Source organism: Panulirus ornatus, chromosome 28 (genome assembly GCF_036320965.1).
Source record: "Panulirus ornatus isolate Po-2019 chromosome 28, ASM3632096v1, whole genome shotgun sequence".
Taxonomy (NCBI): Eukaryota; Metazoa; Arthropoda; class Malacostraca; order Decapoda; family Palinuridae; genus Panulirus; species Panulirus ornatus.
The window spans coordinates 21,674,115-21,698,019 of NC_092251.1; the positions used below are offsets into that span (position 1 = coordinate 21,674,115).

The following is a 23,905-nucleotide window of genomic DNA, read 5'->3' on the forward strand; positions in this document are numbered from 1 at the left end:
GGGGAGATGATGATAAGTAGTGGTGGTGTGAGAAGGAGATGGAATGAGTATTTTGAAGGTTTGTTGAATGTGTTTGATAATAGAGTGGCAGATGTAGGGTGTTTGGTTGAGGTGGTGTGCAAAGTGAGAGGGTTAGGGAGAATGATTTGGTAAACAGAGAGGAGGTAGTAAAAGCTTTGCGGAAGATGAAAGCCGGCAAGGCAGCGGGTTTGGATGGTATTGCAGTGGAATTAATTAAAAAAGGGGGTGACTGTACTGTTGACTGGTTGGTAAGGATATTTAATGTATGTATGACTCATGGTGAGGCACCTGAGGACTCGCAGAATGCTTGCATAGTGCCATTGTACAAAGGCAAAGGGGATAAGAGTGAGTGCTCAAATTACAGAGGTATAAGTTTGTTGAGTATTCCTGGTAAATTATATGGGAGGGTATTGATTGAGAGGGTGAAGGCATGTACAGAGCATCGGATTGGGGAAGAGCATTGTGGTTTCAGAAGTGGTAGAGGATGTGTGGATCAGGTGTTTGCTTTGAAAAGTGTATGTGAGAAATACTAAGAAAATCAAATGGCTTTGTATGTAGCATTTATGGATGTGGAGAAGGCATATGATAGAGTTGATAGAGATGCTCTGTGGTAGGTATTAAGAATATATGGTGTGGGAGGTAAGTTGTTAGAAGCAGTGAAAAGTTTTTATCGAGGATATAGGGCATGTGTACTTGTAGGAAGAGAGGAAAGCGATTGGTTTTCAGGGAATGTTGGTTTGCGGCAGGGGTGCGTGATGTCTTCATGGTTGTTTAATTTGTTTATGGATGGGGTTGTTAGGGAGGTGAATGCAAGAGTTTTGGAAAGGGGCAAGTATGCAGTCTGTTGTGGATGAGAGAGCTTGGAAAGTGAGTCAGTTGTTGTTGGCTGATGATACAGCGCTGGTGGCTAATTCGTGTGAGAAACTGCAGAAGCTGGTGACTGAGATTGGTAAAGTGTGTGAAAGAAGAAAGCTGAGAGTAAATGTGAATAAGAGCAAGGTTATTAGGTACAGTAGGGTTGAGAGACAAATCAATTGGGAGGTAAGTTTGAATGGAGAAAAACCGGAGGAAGTGAAGTGTTTTAGATATGTGGGAGTGGATTTGGCAGCAGATGTAACCATGAAAGTGGAAGTGAATCATAGGGTGGGGGAGGGGGCGAAAGTTTTGGTAGCGTTGGAAAATGTGTGGAAGTCAATAACGTTATCTTGGAAAGCAAAAATGGGTATGTTTGAAGGAATAGTGGTTCCATCAATGCTATATGGTTGCGAGGCGTGGGCTATAGATAGAGTTGTGCGCAGGAGGGTGGATGTGCTGGAAATGAGATGTTTGAGGACAATATGTGGTGTGAGGTGGTTTGATTGAGTATGTAATGAGAGGGTAAGAGAGATGTGTGGTAATAAAAAGAGTTTGGTTAAGAGAGCAGAAGAGGGTTTTGAAATGGTTTGGTCACATGGAGAGAATGAGTGAGGAAAAATTGACAAAGAGTATATATGTGTCAAAGGTGGAGGGAACGAGGAGAACTGGGAGACCAAAGTGGAGGTGGAAAGATGGAGTGAAAAAGATTTTGAGTGATTGGGGCCTGACCATTTAGGAGGGTGAAAGGCATGCAAGGAATAGAGTGAATTGGAATGATGTGGTATACTAGGGTTGACGTGCTGTCAATGGATTGAATCAAGGCATGTGAAGCATCTTTGGGGCCTGGATGTGGAAAGGGAGCTGTGGTTTTGTTGCATTATACATGACAGCTAGAGACTGAGTGTGAACAAATGTGGCCTTTGTTTTCTTTCCTAGCGTAGCTTCGTGCACATGCGGGGGGAGGGGGGTGTCACTTCATGTGTGGCGGGGTGGCGATGGGAATGAAAAAGGGCAGACAGTATGAATTATGTACGTGTGTATATATGTATATGTCTGTGTGTATATATTTGTATTCCTATGAGTCCACGGGGAAAATGAAACATGATAAGTTGGGAACTTATCGTGTTTCATTTTCCCAGTGGACTCGTAGGAATATCTTGATCACACCCAAAATTGTGATCCTTTCCAATATATATGTATACTTTGAGATGTATAGGTATGTATATGTGCGTGTGTGGACGTGTATGTATATACATGTGTATGTGGGTTAGGCCATTCTTTCGTCTGTTTCCTTGCGCTACCTTGCTATTGCGGGAGACAGCGACAAAGTATAGTAAAAAAAAGATATATATCATTAATGGGATAGCCTTGATTTGGGCCTCAGTTGCTCGTGCCATTTCAGCTAACTTAATGAAAATATCTTGAATTTGTTTAGTTTTGAAAGAAGTTTAAGAGGTGATTCAGTACGTGTTCTCAGAATTTTTGAAGGCTTTAAAATCCTTGATTTAACAAGCTATTTAAGATTTGATTCGTGCGATTTCATTTGTAGTAATGAATTCAAACTCATGAGCAAACGTTTTACTTTGAATAAGGCAAAGTGATCTTTCTTCAGTGGAATTGTAAACACATGGAATGATTTTGTAATTAGAGTGGTTGAAAGCAGTACTATATACGTGTTAAGAAATAAATCTGATAAATATTTCATGTCAAGGCAACACGCAACTTACATTATGTGCACTCTCTTACATTGATAGTTTACAGGTTTTTCTCTTTAGATAATCTCTCTTCCTTCCAACTTTTACCACACTGATCTGTTTGGTATATCTTGTATCATCACAAATTGCCTCAAAAGGACCTAGTGATCTGTTGCTGTTTGAATTCCTTTTTATTCCTTCATGTTAAATCGGTGCAAGACTTTTCAAGGAGCCATCTTAGTGATAAAGAAACGGGGATCTCTGCTAGATGATCAGTATATGAATGAATATCAACTGAAAGTGAATGTAGGTTTGCGGCAGGGGTGTGTGATGTCTCCATGGTTGTTTGATTTGTTTATGGATGGGGTTGTTAGGGAGGTGAATGCAAGAGTTTTGGAAAGAGGGGCAAGTTTGAAGTCTGTTGTGGATGAGAGAGCTTGGGAAGTGAGTCAGTTGTTGTTCGCTGATGATACAGCGCTGGTGGCGGATTCATGTGAGAAACTGCAGAAGCTGGTGACTGAGTTTGGTAAAGTGTGTGAAAGAAGAAAGTTAAGAGTAAATGTGAATAAGAGCAAGGTAATTAGGTACAGTAGGGTTGAGGGTCAAGTCAATTGGGAGGTAAGTTTGAATGGAGAAAAACTGGAGGAAGTAAAGTGTTTTAGATATCTGGGAGTGGATCTGGCAGCAGATGAAACCATGGAAGCGGAAGTGAATCATAGGATGGGGGAGGGGCGAAAATCCTGGGAGCCTTGAAGAATGTGTGGAAGTCGAGAACATTATCTCGGAAAGCAAAAATGGGTATGTTTGAAGGAATAGTAGTTCCAACAATGTGGTATTGTTGCGAGGCGTGGGCTATGGATAGAGTTGTGCGCAGGAGGGTGGATGTGCTGGAAATGAGATGTTTGAGGACAATGTGTGGTGTGAGGTGGTTTGATCGAGTAAGTAATGTAAGGGTAAGAGAGATGTGTGGAAATAAAAAGAGCGTGGTTGAGAGAGCAGAAGAGGGTGTTTTGAAATGGTTTGGGCACATGGAGAGAATGAGTGAGGAAAGATTGACCAAGAGGATATATGTGTCGGAGGTGGAGGGAACGAGGAGAAGTGGGAGACCAAATTGGAGGTGGAAAGATGGGGTGAAAAAGATTTTGTGTGATCAGGGCCTGAACATGCAGGAGGGTGAAAGGAGGGCAAGGAATAGAGTGAATTGGATCAATGTGGTATACCGGGATTGACGTGCTGTTAGTGGATTGAATCAGGGCATGTGAAGCGTCTGGGGTAAACCATGGAAAGTTGTGTGGGGCCTGGATGTGGAAAGGGAGCTGTGGTTTCGGGCATTATTGTATGACAGCTAGAGACTGAGTGTGAACGAATGGGGCCTTTGTTGTCTTTTCCTAGTGCTACCTCGCACACATGAGGGGGAAGGGGGATGGTATTCCATGTGTGGCGAGGTGGCGATGGGAATGAATAAAGGCAGAGTGTGAATTGTGTGCATGGATATATATGTATGTGTCTGTGTGTGTATATATGTGTGTACATTGAGATGTATAGGTATGTATGTTTGCGTTTGTGGACGTATATGTATATACATTGTGTATGGGGGTGGGTTGGGCCATTTCTTTCGTCTGTTTCCTTGCGCTACCTCGCAAACGCGGGAGACAGCGACAAAGCAAAATAAAAAAAAAAAAAAAAAAATGATAGTGGGATTTCAGTTTTGAAATGAGATTTCAGTTCTACCGCTATTGTCCTGTCTCTCCCTCTGTGTATCTACATCTCTAATGCCAATTCTCTCGGAGAACTCCCATCAAGGAGGTGGCCTCGGCAAAATAGTCTCCACTTAGCCCTGTCCTTACATGCCTCCCTCACACACACCATTCCACTCATTCTCCCACCATGTCTTTCCCTCCCATACTCTTCCCCTCTTATTTCCCTTTGTCACTTCTGTCCTCACTGAACTTTACACCAAAATATCAAACTCATCCAAATCTTACAGTTCTTGACCATGAAGCTGATATGCTTTGATATCCCATATCTTTTAGAAATTAGTGTTACTTTTAATTGTATTCACTTTCAATATTCTCTTCATGAATGCTTTATTGAAATAACCTGCCACTCTTTCCCATGCTTTCTCTGGTTTAGCAAACATTATAGTATCACCTCGATATTGTAACTATGGCCTCATTCATTCTTTCCAGATCCATAGAAACTTAAACAACATTGGTTACTTCACACAGCTTTGATGCATTCCCACATTTATTTCAGATCACTGTCTTATACCTTCACTTATTCTTACACATGCACTAATTCCATTGTAAAAACTCATAACAGCTGTGTATATTTCATATGTTTCATAGATCTTTCATTTTCTGAATTTATGGATTATGTATTAAGAAAAGGTGTAAAGATTTGAGATAAGTTTGTTGTACTGTTTTTCATGTGTGATTTATTTTATACAGATAACCTCGAAAATGATGTTCGGCGTTTTGATGCCTTTCAAGATTTGGAGGCACCCTCATCAAAGTCAGAGCCAAATCCTACTAATACAATAAGGTAATTGTAAGATAATGGGTAAATGGGAAGTTACCCCCAAATCACAAAAGAAGTAAGTTCTCTTCCTGTATGATAGCAAAATTTCCAAATATTCCCTTTGTAAAGAGTTCTTCCTTCCATGGAGAATTATACAGGTTATATTTAGATGGTTTATCTATCTTTTCATGTCTCTGATGACAGGTCCTTTCTGGAATTCCCTCAAAGGGGTGGCCACAGGCAATAGAATCTCCATAACTGGCGACTTCTTATCCTTTAATACCTCACCCTGTACAGGTTACTGGCACAGGGCAAGTCTAGTGCAATGTTCCTACTGACTACTTCTACATAATGTTTCTTCCTAATGCCCTACCTTAATGTTCCTACCTACTACTTCTATGTACTGCTCCTAACATTTTGCCAAAATGCAGAGCGAGCACCTAATGGTCCGCACAGGAAAATCTAAGAGTTATGAGGAATGAGCTATATGAGTTAAGTGATGTCACATGTTATGTATGACAAGAAAGATTCTGTGTTTGTGGACCTCACCCACATGTGGACTACTGGCATTCTGTCCACAGACATAATCTCTCCTTGTCACACATAGCACTTGACACACTTAACTCAAATAGCTCATGTTTTGTAACTCCAGATTTCCTGTGATGAGCATTATGTGCTTGTCCTGTCTTGTGGCAAAATGTTAGGAGCAGTAGACAGTAGTAGTAGGGAGGAACATTTAGGTAGAAACATTATGTAGGAGCCTCTGCAAACTCTGCACCAGACGTGCCCTCTTCCAGTGGCCTGTTAAGGGTGAGGCACTAAAGGCTAAGAAGTGGCACTGGAGTTCACTAGTTATGGAGACTGTATTGCAGTGGCCACCCCCTTGAGGGGTTTCCAGATGAATAAGCTAGTAGTTATGGTATTGCTTAAAAGCTGGTTGATTCATTTTGTAGTCATGATTTGGACAAGAAAAGAGTTCATATTTTCTACTACTTATTATAGATTGAAAGAAGTACATATAAAATTTAGGAATATGTATAAAAAGTAAGCTGACATAACTTAGGTGGAATTACAGTAATGTGTACATTGCCCTTCAAAGGTGGTGGTGGGGTGACAGGGTAGAGGTGAAGGAGGTTTGAGGGTTGATGGGGGGATAGGGTTGAGCCTTTTGAACATATTCATTGATGGCACTGATTTTTGAAAATATACATGTCAGTGTGAAGGATGTGAATAGACAAACAAGCAAGCTAATATAACTTACATGGCTCTGGTATAGTGCCAAAGCTAACACATAAATCACCAGGCAGAAGTGGTGGAACGTACAATATGGGTGAGCCTCACAATTTAAATTCACTAAATGACACATTACTCTGTGGTTACTGTGTATGCATATATACATGTATTTATGTGGTTACTGTGTATGCATATATACATGTATTTACATTTATTTACATATATTTACACTTTAGAATTGTTTCTTGAGAGCACTACTATTTACTTACTGTCCCAAAAGTCCATTCTGTCTTTGTGAGCCTCCTTCAGTTCAGAGGAAGCCAGCCACAACCACTGGGTAGGACCATAGGTCATAAACTGTAGTGATGATACATATGTGTCTAATTTGGGAGAGTGCTGAGCAGCTGAGAAGTAGTTATATTGTGGGCAAGAAGGGTCATAGGATATGTTGAAATTGTGTTTTTGGCATTGCTAGGATGGATGATGTCCACAGAATAGATGGGAAAGTATGATTTGTGTTTGCCTAGAGATTGTGGTTTCTGATGTGGAGTGGAGTGTAAAACTGAGTTGAGAGGGTCTTTTTAGTGTTTATCAAGTCATTTCAGTATGTGTGTTTTGTTAGTGTTATATTCATTGGGGGCGGGGGGAATCTGTGAGTAGAGGTTGGTGAATTGTGAGGCGAGGGTAAGCTTTTTAGTTCTAATGATAGGTTGGTTGTCAGTTATGGACTGGTTTGAATGGATGGGGTCTAATGCATCTGCATATGATTGGATGCCAGGCTTGTTGGGATTCAATTGGTTGAATCTTTTTTTTGATTTGTAGTTGTTCTGAATGCTTTTTTTTTTTTGTGTGGTTTGCGCTTTGTTTTATGTGCTTTTGAGAGTGTGGGAGACCATGCAGGTGAGACATAGTTTAGAGTGAAGCAGATGAATTGTTATAGAGGATGCTAAGGGATTATTTTTCTTGTCCAAATCTTTTGCTGGTTACTGTTCTGAGGGCATTGTGTTTGTTGCTATGAAATTGGCCAGCTGCATTTTGTTGTTGTGGGGGGTTGTGTTAAATTAGCTTTTGTGTGTGAATGTGTTGAGACAGTGTCTCAAATGCTGTTGATATCTATTGCCATTAGTACCAGTACTGTGGTAGATGACATGTAGGTCAGGAGGAAACACAGTTGCATCAGTTTCCATAGAATTATGTATTTATTTCTGAATTTCCTTATTCATCAGGGAGAAGCACAGAGAACTGAAGGAAGGTTATGATCGCTTAAACAAGGTAGCTGCAACAGGACCAGACAGTAAGGAGTTCATTGAGCCCAAGGTTGCAGGGCTTTGGAAACTTGCAATCCGAGGGGACTTCACACAAGAAGAATTGGAATCTTTACATGTATGTCAACTGTGTATATTCTGTTATACACATTTAAATGTTTTTGTAGTTTATTTAAGATTATCTCCTAACCAGTTTTTATGAAAGTCCTGGTATTTCCGAGGACCTTTCTAAAGGCTTTAGCAGCCCAGGAGTATGCTTCTTCCATCAGCAGGAAAGTGTAGACTCCTTTAGAGTTATAAGTTTCCATGATGATTCTATACTCCCAGTGATATAGAATTGCCAAAGATTGCTTTTCATTCACATTGCAGCCTCTTGTTGGCAGATTGGTAGTAATTATTTGTTATGGTTTTACTTCACTCTGTATTCTTTGTATTGTTTGGGGATTTACAAAACCCTTTTCAAGTTAAACATTTAGCTTGCATTGCTTACATGTCCGGACATAAACTTCCTTGGAATGGACTTTTCTTCCAACCAACTCTTTGCCTTTTATACAACAGGTCCGAGATGCATAGTAAAAATGCTATGCTTTATTTTATCTAACAGTGCCCTGTAACCAACAATTTCCAATATATTCTCATACTTTTATCTGAGTGAACCAAGCCTGAAGTGTGGCTGCATATGGTTTCTTGAAATGTTTGATTGCTGCTTCCCATGTTAGTAAGGTAGTGCTAGGAAACAAAGTAAAACACAACCACTTACTATTTTATTCTGTTACACTTGATCTCCATTTCCCACATTGGCGAGGTAGCGCTAGGAGCAGATGAAGAAAGACCCATCCACTCACATAAACATATACGCATATTTCCTGTGTGGTGGGGTAGCAACAGGAAGGGATAAAGGCAAGCAAGTATGAATGTGTATGTATATCATATTATATATTATATGATAGAGTTGATAGAGATGCTCTGTGGAAGGTATTAAGAATATATGGTGTGGGAGGCAAGTTGTTAGAAGCAGTGAAAAGTTTTTATCGAGGATGTAAGGCATGTGTACGTGTAGGAAGAGAGGAAAGTGATTGGTTCTCAGTGAATGTAGGTTTGCGGCAGGGGTGTGTGATGTCTCCATGGTTGTTTAATTTGTTTATGGATGGGGTTGTTAGGGAGGTAAATGCAAGAGTCTTGGAAAGAGGGGCAAGTATGAAGTCTGTTGGGGATGAGAGAGCTTGGGAAGTGAGTCAGTTGTTGTTCGCTGATGATACAGCGCTGGTGGCGGATTCATGTGAGAAACTGCAGAAGCTGGTGACGGAGTTTGGTAAAGTGTGTGGAAGAAGAAAGTTAAGAGTAAATGTGAATAAGAGCAAGGTTATTAGGTACAGTAGGGTTGAGGGTCAAGTCAATTGGGAGGTGAGTTTGAATGGTGAAAAACTGGAGGAAGTGAAGTGTTTTAGATATCTGGGAGTGGATCTGTCAGCGGATGGAACCATGGAAGCGGAAGTGGATCATCGGGTGGGGGAGGGGGCGAAAATTTTGGGAGCCTTGAAAAATGTGTGGAAGTCGAGAACATTATCCCGGAAAGCAAAAATGGGTATGTTTGAAGGAATAGTAGTTCCAACAATGTTGTATGGTTGCGAGGCGTGGGCTATGGATAGAGTTGTGCGCAGGAGGATGGATGTGCTGGAAATGAGATGTTTGAGGACAATGTGTGGTGTGAGGTGGTTTGATCGAGTAAGTAACGTAAGGGTAAGAGAGATGTGTGGAAATAAAAAGAGCGTGGTTGAGAGAGCAGAAGAGGGTGTTTTAAAATGGTTTGGGCACATGGAGAGAATGAGTGAGGAAAGATTGACCAAGAGGATATATGTGTCGGAGGTGGAGGGAACGAGGAGAAGAGGGAGACCAAATTGGAGGTGGAAAGATGGAGTGAAAAAGATTTTGTGTGATCGGGGCCTGAACATGCAGGAGGGTGAAAGGAGGGCAAGGAATAGAGTGAATTGGAGCGATGTGGTATACAGGGGTTGACGTGCTGTCAGTGGATTGAATCAAGGCATGTGAAGCGTCCGGGGTAAACCATGGAAAGCTGTGTAGGTATGTATATTTGTGTGTGTGGACGTGTGTATGTACATGTGTATGGCGGGGGTTGGGCCATTTCTTTCGTCTGTTTCCTTGCGCTACCTCGCAAACGCGGGAGACAGCGACAAAGTATTAAAAAAAAAAAAAAAAAAAAAAAAAAATATTATACTTTGTCGCTGTCTCCCGGGTTAGTGAGGTAGCTCAAGGAAACAGATGAAAGAATGGCCCAACCCACCCACATACACATGTATATACATACACGTCCACACATGCACATATACATACCTATACATTTCAACTTATACATATATATATACATATGCAGACATGTACATATATACACATGTACATAATTCATGCTTGCTGCCTCTATCCATTCCTGTCGCCACCCTGCCACACATGAAATGACAAACCCCTCCCCCCGCATGCGTGCAAGGCAGCGCTAGAAAAAGACAACAAAGGCCATATTCATTCACACTCAATCTCTAGCTGTCATATATAATGCACCGAAACTACAGCTCCCTTTCCACACCCAGGCCCCACAAAACTTTCCATGGTTCACCCCAGATGCTTTACATGCCCTGGTTCAATCCATCACCAGCACGTCAACCCCGGTTTACTACATCGTTGTAATTCACTCTATTCCTTGCACACCTTTCACCCTCCTGCATGTTCAGGTCCCGATCGCTCAAAATCTTTTTCACTCCATCCTTCCACCTCCAGTTTGGTCTCCCATTTCTCCTCGTTCCCTCCACCTCTGACACATATATCTTTGTCAATCTTTCCTCACTCATTCTCTCCATGTGACCAAACCCTTTTAATACACCCTCTTCTGCTCTCTCAACCACACTCTTTTTATTACCACACATCTCTCTTACCCTTTCATTACTTACTCAATCATACCACCTCACATCGTGTGGATATTGTTCTCAAGCATCTCATTTCGAACACATCCACCCTCCTCTGCACAACCTTATCTATAGCCCACGCCTCACAACCATATAACATTGTCGGAACCACTATTCCTTCAAACATACCCCTTTTTGCTTCCCGAGATAATGTTCTTGCATTCCACACATTTTTCAATGCTCCCAGAACCTTCATCCCCTCCCCCACCCTGTGACTCACTTCCGCTTCCATGGTTCCATCCGCTGCCAAAGCCACTCCCAGATATCTAAAACACTGCATTTCCTCCAGTTTTTCTCCATTCAAATTTGTCTCCCAATTGACTTGTCCCTCAACCCTACTGTACATAATAACCTTGCTCTTATTCACATTTACTCTCAGCTTTCTTCTTTTACACACTTTGCCAAATTCAATCACCAGCTTCTGCAGTTTCTCACATGAATCAGCCACCAGCGCTGTATAATCAGCATACAACAACTGACTCGCCTCCCAAGCCCTCTCATCTACGGCAGACGGCATACTTGCCCCTCTCTCCAAAGTTCTTGCATTCACCTCCCTAACAGCCCCATCCATAAACAAATTAAACAACCATGGAGACATCACGCACCCCTGCTGCAAACCGACATTCACTGGGAAACAATCAATTTCCTCTCTTCCTACTCATACACATGCCTTACATCCTCGATAAAAACTTTTCACTGCTTCAGGCAACTTGCCTCCCACACCATATACTCTTATTACCTTCCACAGAGCATCTCTATCAACTCTATCATATGCCTTCTCCAGATCCATAGATGCTTCATACAAAATCCATTTGTTTTTCTAAGTATTTCCCACATATATTCTTCAAGGCAAACAGCTAATACACACATCCTCTACCACTTCTGAAACCACACTGCTCTTCCTCAATCTGATGCTCTGTACCTGCCCTCACCCTCTCAGTCAACATAGGCACCTCCTTTTTTAATAAATTCTACTGCATTACCATTCAAACCCGCTGCCTTGCTGGATTTCACCTTCCACAAAGCCTTCACTACCTTTTCTCTCATAATTAAGCCATTCTCCCTGACCCTCTCACTTCACACACCACCTGACCAAAACACCCTATATCTGCCACTCTATCATAAAGACTAACAGATCTTCAAAATACTCACTCCATCTCCTCACTTCATCGCTACCAGTTATTACTTCCCCACTTGCCCCCTTCACTGATGATCCCATTTGTTCCCTTGTCTTACGCATGTTATTTACCTTCATCCAAAACATCTTTTTATTTTCTCTAAAGTTTAATGATACTCTCTCATTTGCCCTGTTTTTCAACTCCTGCACCTTCCTCTTGACCTCCTGCCACTTTTTCCTATACATCTCCCAATCATTTGCACTCCTTCCTGGTAATTACCACCGAAACACCTCTCTTTTCTCTTTCACTTTTAACTTTAATTCTTCATCCGACCACTCACTACCCTTTCTGATCTGCACATCTTCCACCTTTTGCATGTCCATTCATCTTTGTGTACGCCATCACTGTTTCCTTAAATACCTCCCATTCCTTATCCACTCCTCTCACCCCACTTGCTCTCACCTTTTGCCAGTCTACATTTAGTCTCTGCTAATATTTCTTCTCACAAGTCTCCTTTCCAAGCATACTTACTCTTACCACTCTCTTCTCCCTGACATTATCTCTCTTTTTTGATAATCTCTGCAGATCTTCATCATCTCCACAAGATAGGAGGGATGCCAACCATTACAATTTTGCCACATTTATTATGTTTTTTGAGATAGATATGGCAGTATGATTTTTCTTAGTGTATTTAATGTATGGGATGTTCACAGGGTGCACTGTTCACTATAGAGTGAATGTTCTCGTCACAGATGCAAGTACTAAAGCAATGTACAGAATAACAGTTGGACATCAGTCAATATGCAACCATTTTATGGAAATGACCACAAAAGTTGTTGCATGGTTGGCCTTACCGTCCAATCATATCTTTAACTTTGTGTAACCATGCTAGTCCTACTCCTAGGCTAGGCCCTCCTGAGGCTTCAAAAAGTCATGCAAAATTATCATGTATAGAATTGGATAAGAAATTACTAGTTCCATTCCATGTATTGCTGTTCTTCAAAGTAGTAAAATTTGATTTACTAAAATTCAGCTAGAATAATCATATCCTCAGCACGTAAGTTACATCATCACATCAATTTATTTGGGCTTTGACCATTAATTTTCCAAAAGAAGGAACAGAGAATTGGGCCAGGTGAGGGTATTCCCTCAAGGCCCAGTCCTCTGTTCTTAACGCTACCTCGCTAATGCAGGGAAATGGCGAATAGTTTGAAAGAAAAAGAAAAAAGAAATGAACTACTATATATATACCCATTCCTTTCCTGCAAAATTTAGTGCAGCTAATCTCTAACAAATTAATGAAGATTTTCATATTGCCATAACAGATGCCAAAAGATGTCTGTGTAAAACATTTAAAAAGTGATATGATAAGGAAAATCAGTTATACACCGACCAATTCAAAATGAAAGAGTTTGAAGAGGTCCGTGGGAAAACTTGATCCTCATGTTTTGATATTTTGGCTTGTTGTTGTTCTTATCGCATATGACTTGTCATCATGTGAAGTTCAGTGAAAGGCTTCTGGAGAAGTGCAAACAGGGAAGCACTGCTTATAACAAAGCCCTCCAGCCAGGACTGAATATGTGTGGACAATTAAACATTAGAACCTCTGCTGACTTAGTTTGAGGACCAAAAAGGAAACACCTCTGAGGAGATACTTTGTTGGGTTTAAAGTGAACAGTTGTGGACTATCTACATTTAGGTAAATGAATGGAGAAAACAGCTTGAGCACTGGACACCACAATTTCCTGTATTGAAAGTGCAGCTTGGATTGGATGTGATTGTAAGTTTTGTTATGCAAAATTTCCCCCTCCCTTTTTTTTCTTTACTCAAAATTTCTTGTTTTTGCCACTTTTTTTTCTTTTTCTTTGACAAGGTTGGCAGCTCTGAGATAGTTATCAGACATCCTACCAGCTGCCCCCTCAGCACAATTGCCTCCAAAAGTGTCTCTTTTACTTGCCTATCAATTAATGCATAATTAAATAATGTCCATTGACCATTTTTTCCACACATAAACGAATACTTGTGAATATCTCTTGTATTTTAACTTTCTAAAAGGGGAAGCAGAAGAAGGAGTCATGCAGGGAGTGCTCATCCTCCTCGAAGGCTCAGATTGTGGTGGTATGTTTGAGGAAAGGAACCTGAATGTTTTGTCTCTGAGTGAAACGAAGTTCAAGGGTAAAGGGGAAGAATGGTTTGGGAGTAAAGCCAGGGGTTGGTGAGAGGACAAGAGCAAAGGAAGGAGTAGCACTACTCCTGAAGCAGGAGTTGTGGGAGTATGTGATAGAGTGTAAGAAAGTAAACTCCTGATTGATATGGGTAGTACTGAAAGTGGTTGGAGAGAGATGGGTGATTATTGGTGCCTATGCACCTGGTCATGAGAAGAAAGATCATAAGAGGCAAGTGTTTTGGGAGCAGCTGAGTGAGTATGTTAGCAGCTTTGATGCACGAGACCGGGTTACAGTGATAGGTGATTTGAATGCAAAGGTGAATAATGTAGCATTTGAGGGTATAATTGGTGTACATGGGGTGTTCAGTGTTGTAAATGGAAATGGTGAAGAGCTTGTAGATTTTTGTGCTGAAAAAGGACTGGTGATTAGGAATACCTTGTTTAAAAAGAGATATATACATAAGTATACGTATGTAAGTAGGAGAGATGGCCACAGAGCTCCATTGGATTACATATTAATGGATAGGCGCGTGAAAGAGAGACTTTTAGATGATAATGTGCTGAGAGGGACAACTGGAGGGATGTCTGATCATTATCTTGTGGAGACAAAGGTTAAGATTTGTAGAGGTTTTCAGAAAAGAAGAATGTTGGGATGAAGAGAGTGGTGAGAGTAGGGGAGCTTGGGAAGGAGATGTGTGAGGAAGTACCAGGAGAGACTGAATGCAGAATGGAAAAAGGTTAGAGGAAACGACATAAAGGGGAGTGGGGGAGGAATGGGATGTATTTAGGGAAGCAGTGATGGCTTGTGCAAAAGATGCTTGTGGCATGAGAAAGGTGGAAAGTGGGCAGATTAGAAAGGCTAGTGAGTGGTGCGATGAAGAAGTAAGATTGTAAGTGAAAGAGAAGAGAGAGGCGTTTGGACGATTTTTGCAAAGAAGTAGTGCGAATGACAGGGAGATGTATAAAAGAAAGAGGTTGGAGGTCAAGAGAAAGGTGCAAGAGGTGAAAAAGAGGGCAATTGAGAGTTGGGGTGAGAGAGTATCATTAAATTTTAGGGAAAATAAAAGATGTTTTCTCGCGTGTCGTAGAAGGCGACTAGAGGGGACAGGAGCGGGGGGCCAGAAATACTCCCCTCCTTGTATTTTTAACTTTCTAAAATGGGAAACAGAAGAAGGAGTCACACGGGGAGTGCTCATCCTCCTCGAAGGCTCAGACTGGGGTGTCTGAATGTGTGTGGATGTAACCAAGATGTGAAAAAAGGAGAGATAGGTAGTATGTTTGAGGAAAGGAACCTGGATGTTTTGGCTCTGAGTGAAACGAAGCTCAAGGGTAAAGGGGAAGAGTGGTTTGGGAATGTCTTAGGAGTAAAATCAGGGGTTAGTGAGAGGACAAGAGCAAGGGAAGGAGTAGCAGTACTCCAGAAACAAGAGTTGTGGGAGTATGTGATAGAATGTAAGAAAGTAAATTCTCGATTAATATGGGTAAAACTGAAAGTTGATGGAGAGAGATGGGTGATTATTGGTGCATATGCACCTGGGCATGAGAAGAAAGATCATGAGAGGCAAGTGTTTTGGGAGCAGCTGAATGAGTGTGTTAGTGGTTTTGATGCACGAGACCGGGTTATAGTGATGGGTGATTTGAATGCAAAGGTGAGTAATGTGGCAGTTGATGGAATAATTGGCATACAAGGGGTGTTCAGTGTTGTAAATGGAAATGGTGAAGAGCTTGTAGATTTATGTGTTGAAAAAGGACTGGTGATTGGGAATACCTGGTTTAAAAAGCGAGATATACATAAGTATACGTATGTAAGTAGGAGAGATGGCCAGAGAGCGTTATTGGATTATGTGTTAATTGACAGGCGCGCGAAAGAGAGACTTTTGGATGTTAATGTGTTGAGAGGTGCAACTGGAGGGATGTCTGATCATTATCTTGTGGAGGCTAAGGTGAAGATTTGTATGGGTTTTCAGAGAAGAAGAGTGAATGTTGGGGTGAAGAGGGTGGTGAGAGTAAGTGAGCTTGGGAAGGAGACTTGTGTTAGGAAGTTCCAGGAGAGACTGAGTACAGAATGGAAAAAGGTGAGAACAATGGAAGTAAGGGGAGTGGGGGAGGAATGGGATGTATTTAGGGAATCAGTGATGGATTGTGCAAAAGATGCTTGTGGCATGAGAAGAGTGGGAGGTGGGTTGATTAGAAAGGGTAGTGAGTGGTGGGATGAAGAAGTACGATTATTAGTGAAAGAGAAGAGAGAGGCATTTGGACGATTTTTGCAGGGAAAAATTGCAGTTGAGTGGGAGATGTATAAAAGAAAGAGACAGGAGGTCAAGAGAAAGGTGCAAGAGGTGAAAAAGAGGGCAAATGAGAGTTGGGGTGAAAGAGTATCATTAAATTTTAGGGAGAATAAAAAGATGTTCTGGAAGGAGGTAAATAAAGTGCGTAAGACAAGGGAGCAAATGGGAACTTCAGTGAAGGGCGCAAATGGGGAGATGATAACAAGTAGTGGTGATGTGAGAAGGAGATGGAGTGAGTATTTTGAAGGTTTGTTGAATGTGTTTGATGATAGAGTGGCAGATATAGGGTGTTTTGGTCGAGGTGGTGTGCAGAGTGAGAGGGTTAGGGAAAATGATTTGGTAAACAGAGAAGAGGTAGTAAAAGCTTTGTGGAAGATGAAAGCCGGCAAGGCAGCAGGTTTGGATGGTATTGCAGTGGAATTTATTAAAAAAGGGGGTGACTGTATTATTGACTGGTTGGTAAGGTTATTTAATGTATGTATGACTCATGGTGAGGTGCCTGAGGATTGGCGGAATGCGTGCATAGTGCCATTGTACAAAGGCAAAGGGGATAAGAGTGAGTGCTCAAATTACAGAGGTATAAGTTTGTTGAGTATTCCTGGTAAATTATATAGGAGGGTATTGATTGAGAGGGTGAAGGCATGTACAGACCATCAGATTGGGGAAGAGCAGTGTGGTTTCAGAAGTGGTAGAGGATGTGTGGATCAGGTGTTTGCTTTGAAGAATGTATGTGAGAAATACTTAGAAAAGCAAATGGATTTGTATGTAGCATTTATGGATCTGGAGAAGGCATATGATAGAGTTGATAGAGATGCTCTGTGGAAGGTATTAAGAATATATGGTGTGGGAGGCAAGTTGTTAGAAGCAGTGAAAAGTTTTTATCGAGGATGTAAGGCATGTGTACGTGTAGGAAGAGAGGAAAGTGATTGGTTCTCCGTGAAGGTAGGTTTGCAGCAGGTGTGTGTGATGTCTCCATGGGTGTTTAATTTGTTTATGGATGAGGTTGTTAGGGAGGTGAATGCAAGAGTTTTGGAAAGAGGGGCAAGTATGAAGTCTGTTGTGGATGAGAGAGCTTGGGAATTGAGTCAGTTGTTGTTCGCTGATGATACAGCGCTGGTGGCTGATTCATGTGAGAAACTGCAGAAGCTGGTGACTGAGTTTGGTAAAGTGTGTGAAAGAAGAAAGTTAAGAGTAAATGTGAATAAGAGCAAGGTTATTAGGTACAGTAGGGTTGAGGGTCAAGTCAATTGGGAGGTAAGTTTGAATGGAGAAAAACTGGAGGAAGTAAAGTGTTTTAGATATCTGGAAGTGGATCTGGCAGCGGATGGAACCATGGAAGCGGAAGTGAATCATAGGGTGGGGGAGGGGGCGAAAATCGTGGGAGCCTTGAAGAATGTGTGGAAGTCGAGAACATTATCTTGGAAAGCAAAAATGGGTATGTTTGAAGGAATAGTGGTTCCAACAATGTTGTATGGTTGCGAGGCGTGGGCTATGGATAGAGTTGTGCGCAGGAGGGTGGATGTGCTGGAAATGAGATGTTTGAGAACAATGTGTGGTGTGAGGTGGTTTGATCGAGTAAGTAATGTAAGGGTAAGAGAGATGTGTGGAAATAAAAAGAGCGTGGTTGAGAGAGCAGAAGAGGGTGTTTTGAAATGGTTTGGGCACATGGAGAGAATGAGTGAGGAAAGATTGACCAAGAGGATATATGTGTCGGAGGTGAAGGGAAGGAGGAGAAGTGGGAGACCAAATTGGAGGTGGAAAGATGGAGTGAAAAAGATTTTGTGTGATCGGGGCCTGAACATGCAGGAGGGTGAAAGGTGGGCAAGGAATAGAGTGAATTTGATCGATGTGGTATACCAGGGTTGACGTGCTGTCAGTGGATTAAATCAGGGCATGTGAAGCGTCTGGGGTAAACCATGGAAAGTTGTGTGGGGCCTGGATGTGGAAAGGGAGCTGTGGTTTCGGGCATTATTGCGTGGCAGCTAGAGACTGAGTGTGAATGAATGGGGCCTTTGTTGTCTTTTCCTAGCACTACCTCGCACACATGAGGGGGGAGGGGGATGGTATTCCATGTGTGGCGAGGTGGCAATGGGAGTGAATGGGGGCAGACAGTGTGTATTGTGTGCATGGGTATATATGTATGTGTCTGTGTATGTATATATATGTGTACATTGAGATGTATAGGAATGTATATTTGCGTGTGTGGACGTGTGTGTGTTTATACATTGTGTATGGGGGTGGGTTGGGCCATTTCTTTCATCTGTTTCCTTGCGCTACCTCGCAAACGCGGGAGACAGCGACAAAGCCAAATAATAATGATAAAGCAAATAAAAAAAAAAAGATGTTTTGGAAGGAGGTAAATAAAGTGCATAAGACAAGGGAACAAATGGGAACATTGGTGAAGAGAGCTAATTGGGAGGTAATCACAAGTAGTGGTGATGTGAGGAGATGGAATGAGTATTTTGAAGGTTTGTTGAATGTGTTTGATAATAGATTGGCAGATATAGGGTGTTTTGGTAGAGGTGGTGTGCGAAGCGAGAGGGTCAGGGAGAATGGTTTGGTAAACAGAGAAGAGGTAGTGAAAGCTTTGCGGAAGATGAAAGCCGGCAAGGCGGCGGGTTTGGATGGTATTGCAGTGGAATTTATTAAAAAAGGGGCTGGCTGTGTTGTTGGCTGGTTGGTAAGGATATTCAGTGTATGTATGGTTCATGGTGAAGTGCGTGAGGATTAGCGGAATGCATGCATAGTGCCATTGTACAAAGGTAAAGGGGATAAAGGTGAGTGTTCAAATAATAAAGGTATAAGTTTGTTGAATATTCCTGAGAAATTATATGGGAGGGTATTGATTGAGAGGGTAAAGGCATGTACAGAGCATCAGAATAGGGAAGAGCAGTGTCGTTTCAGGAGTGGTAGAGAATGTGTGGATCAGGTGTTTGCTCTCAAGAATGTATGTGAGAAATACTTAGAAAAACAGATGGGTTTGTATGTAGCATATATGGATCTGGAGAAGGCATAAGATTGAGTTGATAGAGATGCTTTGTGTAAGGTATTAAGAGTACATGGTGTGGGAGGTAAGTTGCTAGAAGCAGTGAAAAGTTTTTATCAAAGATGTAAGGCATTTGTACGAGTAGGAAGAGAGGAAAGTAATTGGTTCCCAGTGAATGTTGGTTTGCGGCATGGGTGCATGATGTCTCCATGGTTATTTAATTTGTTTATGGATGGGGTTGTTATGGAGGTAAATGCAAGAATTTTGGAGGTAAATGCAAGAATTTTGGAGAGAGGGGCAAGTATGCAGTCTGTTGTGGATGAGAGGGCTTGGGAAGTGTCAGTTATTGTTCGCTGATGATACAACACTGGTGGCTGATTTGGGTGAGAAACTTTAGAAGTTGGTGACTGAGTTTGGTAAAGTGTGTGAAAAAAGAAAGCTGAGAGTAAATGTGAATAAGAGCAACGTAATTGGGTTCAGCAGCGTTAAGGGACAAGTTAATTGGGAGGTAAGTTTGAATGGAGAAAAACTGGAGGAAGTGAGTGTTTTAGATATCTGGGAGTGGGTTTAGCAGCGGAAGGAACCATGGAAGCAGAAGTGAGTCACAGGGTGGGGGAAGGGACGAAGGTTCTGGGAGTATTAAAGAATGTGTGGGAGGCGAGAACATTATCTCGGAGAGCAAAAATAGGTATGTATGAAGGAATAGTGATTCCAACAATGTTATATGGTTGTGATGTGTGGGCTTTAGATAAGTTGTGCTGAGGAGGGTGCTGGAAATGAAATGTTTCAGGACAATATATGGTGTGAGGTGGTTTGATCGAGTAAGTAATGAAAGGGTAATTGAGATGTGTGGTAATAAAAAGAGTGTGGTTGAGAGAGCATATGTATATTGAAATGGTTTGGTCACATGGAGAGAATGAGTTTAAGGACAATATGTGGTGTGAGGTGGTTTGATCAAGTAAGTAATGAAAGGGTAAGAGTAATGTGTGGTAATAAAAAGAGTGTGGTTGAGAGAGCAGAAGAGGGTGTTTTGAAATGGTTTGGTCACATGGAGAGAATGAGTGGGGACAGATTGACAAAGAGGATATATGTGTCAGAGGTGGAGGGAACGAGGAGAAGTGGGAGACCAAATTGGAGGTGGAAGAATGGAGTGAAAAAGATTTTGAGCGATCGGGGCCTGAACATACAGGAGGGTGAAAGGCGTGCAAGGAATAGAGTTAATTGGAATGATGTGGTATACTGGGGTTGATTTGCTGTCATTGGATTGAGCCAGAGCATGTAAAGCGTCTGGGGTAAACCATGGAAAGTTTTGTGGGCCTGGATGTGGAAAGGGAGCCATGGTTTCGGTGCATTACACATGACAGCTAGAGACTGAATGGGAATGAATGTGGCCTTTGTTGTCTTTTCCTAGTGCTACCCTGTGTACACGAGGGGGGAGGGGGGTGCTGTTCTTCATATGTGGCGGGTTGGCGACGGGAATGGATGAAGGCAGTAAGAATGAATATATGCATTTGTATGTATGTATGTATATGTCTGTATGTATATGTATGTATATGTTGAAATGTATAGGTATGTATATGTGCGTGTGTTGGCATTTATGTATATGCATGTGTATGTGGGTGATTTGGGCCATTCTTTTGTCTGTTTCCTTGCTCTACCTCGCTAATGCAGGAGACAGTGACCAAGTATAACAAAATGATAAAATTTGATAATAATCTGTATTTTTAAACCAAATATTCCCAATCATCATTCTTTTTTCAGCGCGCAACACAAGCTTTTCTCCCTTTCATTTTGTAATACTGAATACCCCTCGTGCACCAATTATACCCACAGCTGCCACATTACTTATCTATCAGTCTGTTCTGTCTGTATCTCTGACTCCTGTTCCCTATGGGAACTTCCACCAAGGGGTGGCCATGGCAAAAGATTCTCCACTTATCCTTGTCCTTACATGCCCCCCTCACATAATTCATTCCACACATTCTTCCTCTGTTTCTCTCACTCCAGTATTCCTCTACCCTACTTGCCATGTCACAGGTGGTCTTCCATTCACACCATCCCCTTTAATTGTACTATCATACACTCTCCTTGTAAACTCCCAGTCTTGCATTCTTTCCTCTTGCCCAAACCACCTTCAAGTATTATGTTTCACCTATTATACCACTCCACAATTCATTCTCTTTGCATTCATTGCCATACTACAACTCTCAAACACCCTTTCATTTCTTTCTTCATTTCATCTAGTCACACCACATGCTCCTCTCAAATAGCTCATTTCCACTTCCTGGATTCTTGACCTCTGTGCCTCATTCCAGATCCATGTTTTGGCTGCATAGGTCAGGGTTGAGAGGGCTATGCTGTCCTTTAATCCTCTCTTCAGTTCCATACTTACACCTGTACCCTTCATTATTCTGTTAAGGGACCCAATGACTCTTCTACCCTGTACTGCTCTCTCCCTTATCTCTCCTTCCATATCACCACACTTATCCAGGACAGTTCCCAGATACTTAAGAGTCCCTCACTTCTTTCAGTCTTTTTCCTACATATCCACAACATAATTTAGTACACATTCTTCTTTCACTCTGTATGGTTTTACAAAATCTATACTTTCACTCTGTTTCCTTTCAAACACCATTACTTTGCTTTTACTTGTATTTAAATTCAATCTTCCCTGCTTACACACATAATAAGACGCACAACCTTCTGCAGCTCCACTCTCCACAAACAGGCTTATCACTTGCCACCATATCTTACCTTCACACTCCATCTCTGCATCCCTTTTCCCTAGTTTTGATTTCGTCTCTCTCATCACTCCATCCATGTACATGTTAAAAAGCCACGGTGACATCACACTACCCTGTCTCACACCTACATGTATCTTAAAACTTTCGCTCAGTTCTCCATCCACTCTTACACACGCATTTCCTCTTCTATTGAAGGCTTTTACATCATCCAATAGTTTTCCTCCTAAACTTTATATCCTTAACACATCCCACAAAGCATTCCACTTGACTCTGTTATATGCTTTCTCCAGTTCCATGAAAAGTATTTAGCAAAAGGTGAGTTGTATACATTACTTATCCTTGCATTTAAATCACCTGTCATGACTAATACGCTTCCTTACAATCTATCACACACACACTTCCACAACTGCTTCAGTAGTAGCACCCTGCTCCTTGCCCCCTTTTTTCGCCTTCTACAACACCTAGGGAATATGGAGGTAGAATTTTTTCTCCCCTATTGTTATATGTCATATATTATTCACTCTTGCTTTGTAATTTGTTACTGTATTTTATTTATGAAGTGCTGTTTCAGGAAAAAACTATATTTTTAGTTTAGCCACTGACCTTTGAGCATTTATGTGTATATGTCACATCTGATGTGTTTATATATACTTTGTATATTTTTTGTATCCATGGGGATAGAGGAGGAAACCAGTACCAATGTATCTTCCATATGTTATAGAAGGCAACAGAGGTATAGAGGAAAGAGCCATTACCTTGCTTTTGTGGGAATTAGCAAATGTGGAAGGAAAAATAAGAAAGAATATTTTACTGCTCATGTAACATTTGAGTCTTTTTTGAAATCAGTGAAAATCAAATTAATATCTAAAAGTTGTGCTTCGAATGAGCTTAGTCAAAATTCAGTAGGTAAAATGTAATTCTAAATTTTGATGCATGAGCTACATCTTGTATTCTTGCCATTTTGAAATAGAATTAATTGCCTCTCTGACAGTGGGAGCATGCCAGACCATAGCACTCCAGACATCCTCATGGGATATATTTTTACATAAGAGCTACATGGCTGAAATCAAGAATTTCAGCTTGCTGTATGCATCATGAAGTATGCCTTCTTTTGAACTATTTTGAAAAAGTTGCAAGTGGGCAAGGAAGGGAAGTGGAAAATATCATGCTAGTGGTGTACAGGACATTATAAAACTTATAGTGATAAGTTTTACATGAAGGTGCCAATAGTACCTGATTCATGCTAAGATGGGAGAGGCAGTTAGGTATAAAGAAAATAGACTATAGAAGCAGTGAGTATTTTACTTAGTGAACCAGCATTTTAGTGGTTGTCAAGCTGCACTCCTCTGACCCAGATAGCTGTCTTTTCTTTCTGCTCACTGACATGTGGACCACTAGCATTCTGTCCACAAACTTACAGTCTCTCCTTGTCATATGTAACACTTGACAACATTTAACTCATGCAGTTTAGTTTTTGTAACTTTAGATTTTCCTGTTGTGAGCACTTTGCGCTAGTCCTGCCTTTTGGCAAAATGATAGTAGTAGGTAGAAGTAGTAGTTAAGACCTTTAGGCAGGAGCATTAGGTAGAAACACATGGCAGAAGTAGTGGGTAGGAGCATTAGATAGAAATAGTCATTAGGAACATTAGGTGGGAGCCTCTTTAATTACTGTGCTAGACTTGCCTTCTGCCAGTGCCCTGTTAAGGGTGAGGCACTTAAAGCTGAGAAGCAGTGCTGGAGTTTTTTTAGTTATGGAGACTGTTGCTGTGGCCACCCCTTTGAGGGAGTTATAATTGGAACTGGCATCAGAGATATAGATAGATATATAGTGTGGATTATGTGCTTGAGGATTGGGTAAAAGCTGTTATTGTTCCTTTTATTCACAGGAAAATGTGCTGAGGATGTATGTAGCAATTAGAGGGGAGTAAGCCTGTTAAGTATACTTGGAAAATATGCAAGAGTGTTGACTGATAGAGTGATGGAAGTGACTGAAGCAAGGGAGTTTTGAAAAGGTTAGGGATTGTGTGGATCAGATTTTT

General features: G+C 41.4%; 1 protein-coding gene across 2 annotated transcripts in view; it reads left to right on the top strand.

The window, feature by feature from the left end:
- The window catches only part of LOC139757891 (alpha-2-macroglobulin receptor-associated protein), a 92,408-nt gene that overhangs the window by 56,809 nt on the left and 11,694 nt on the right, over positions 1-23,905 (top strand). For both annotated transcript variants that reach the window (XM_071678812.1, XM_071678811.1), the window contains exons 5-6: positions 5,021-5,114; positions 7,550-7,706. In XM_071678812.1, coding sequence (XP_071534913.1) covers positions 5,021-5,114; positions 7,550-7,706 — 251 coding nt within the window. The remainder of the gene's footprint in view (positions 1-5,020; positions 5,115-7,549; positions 7,707-23,905) is intronic.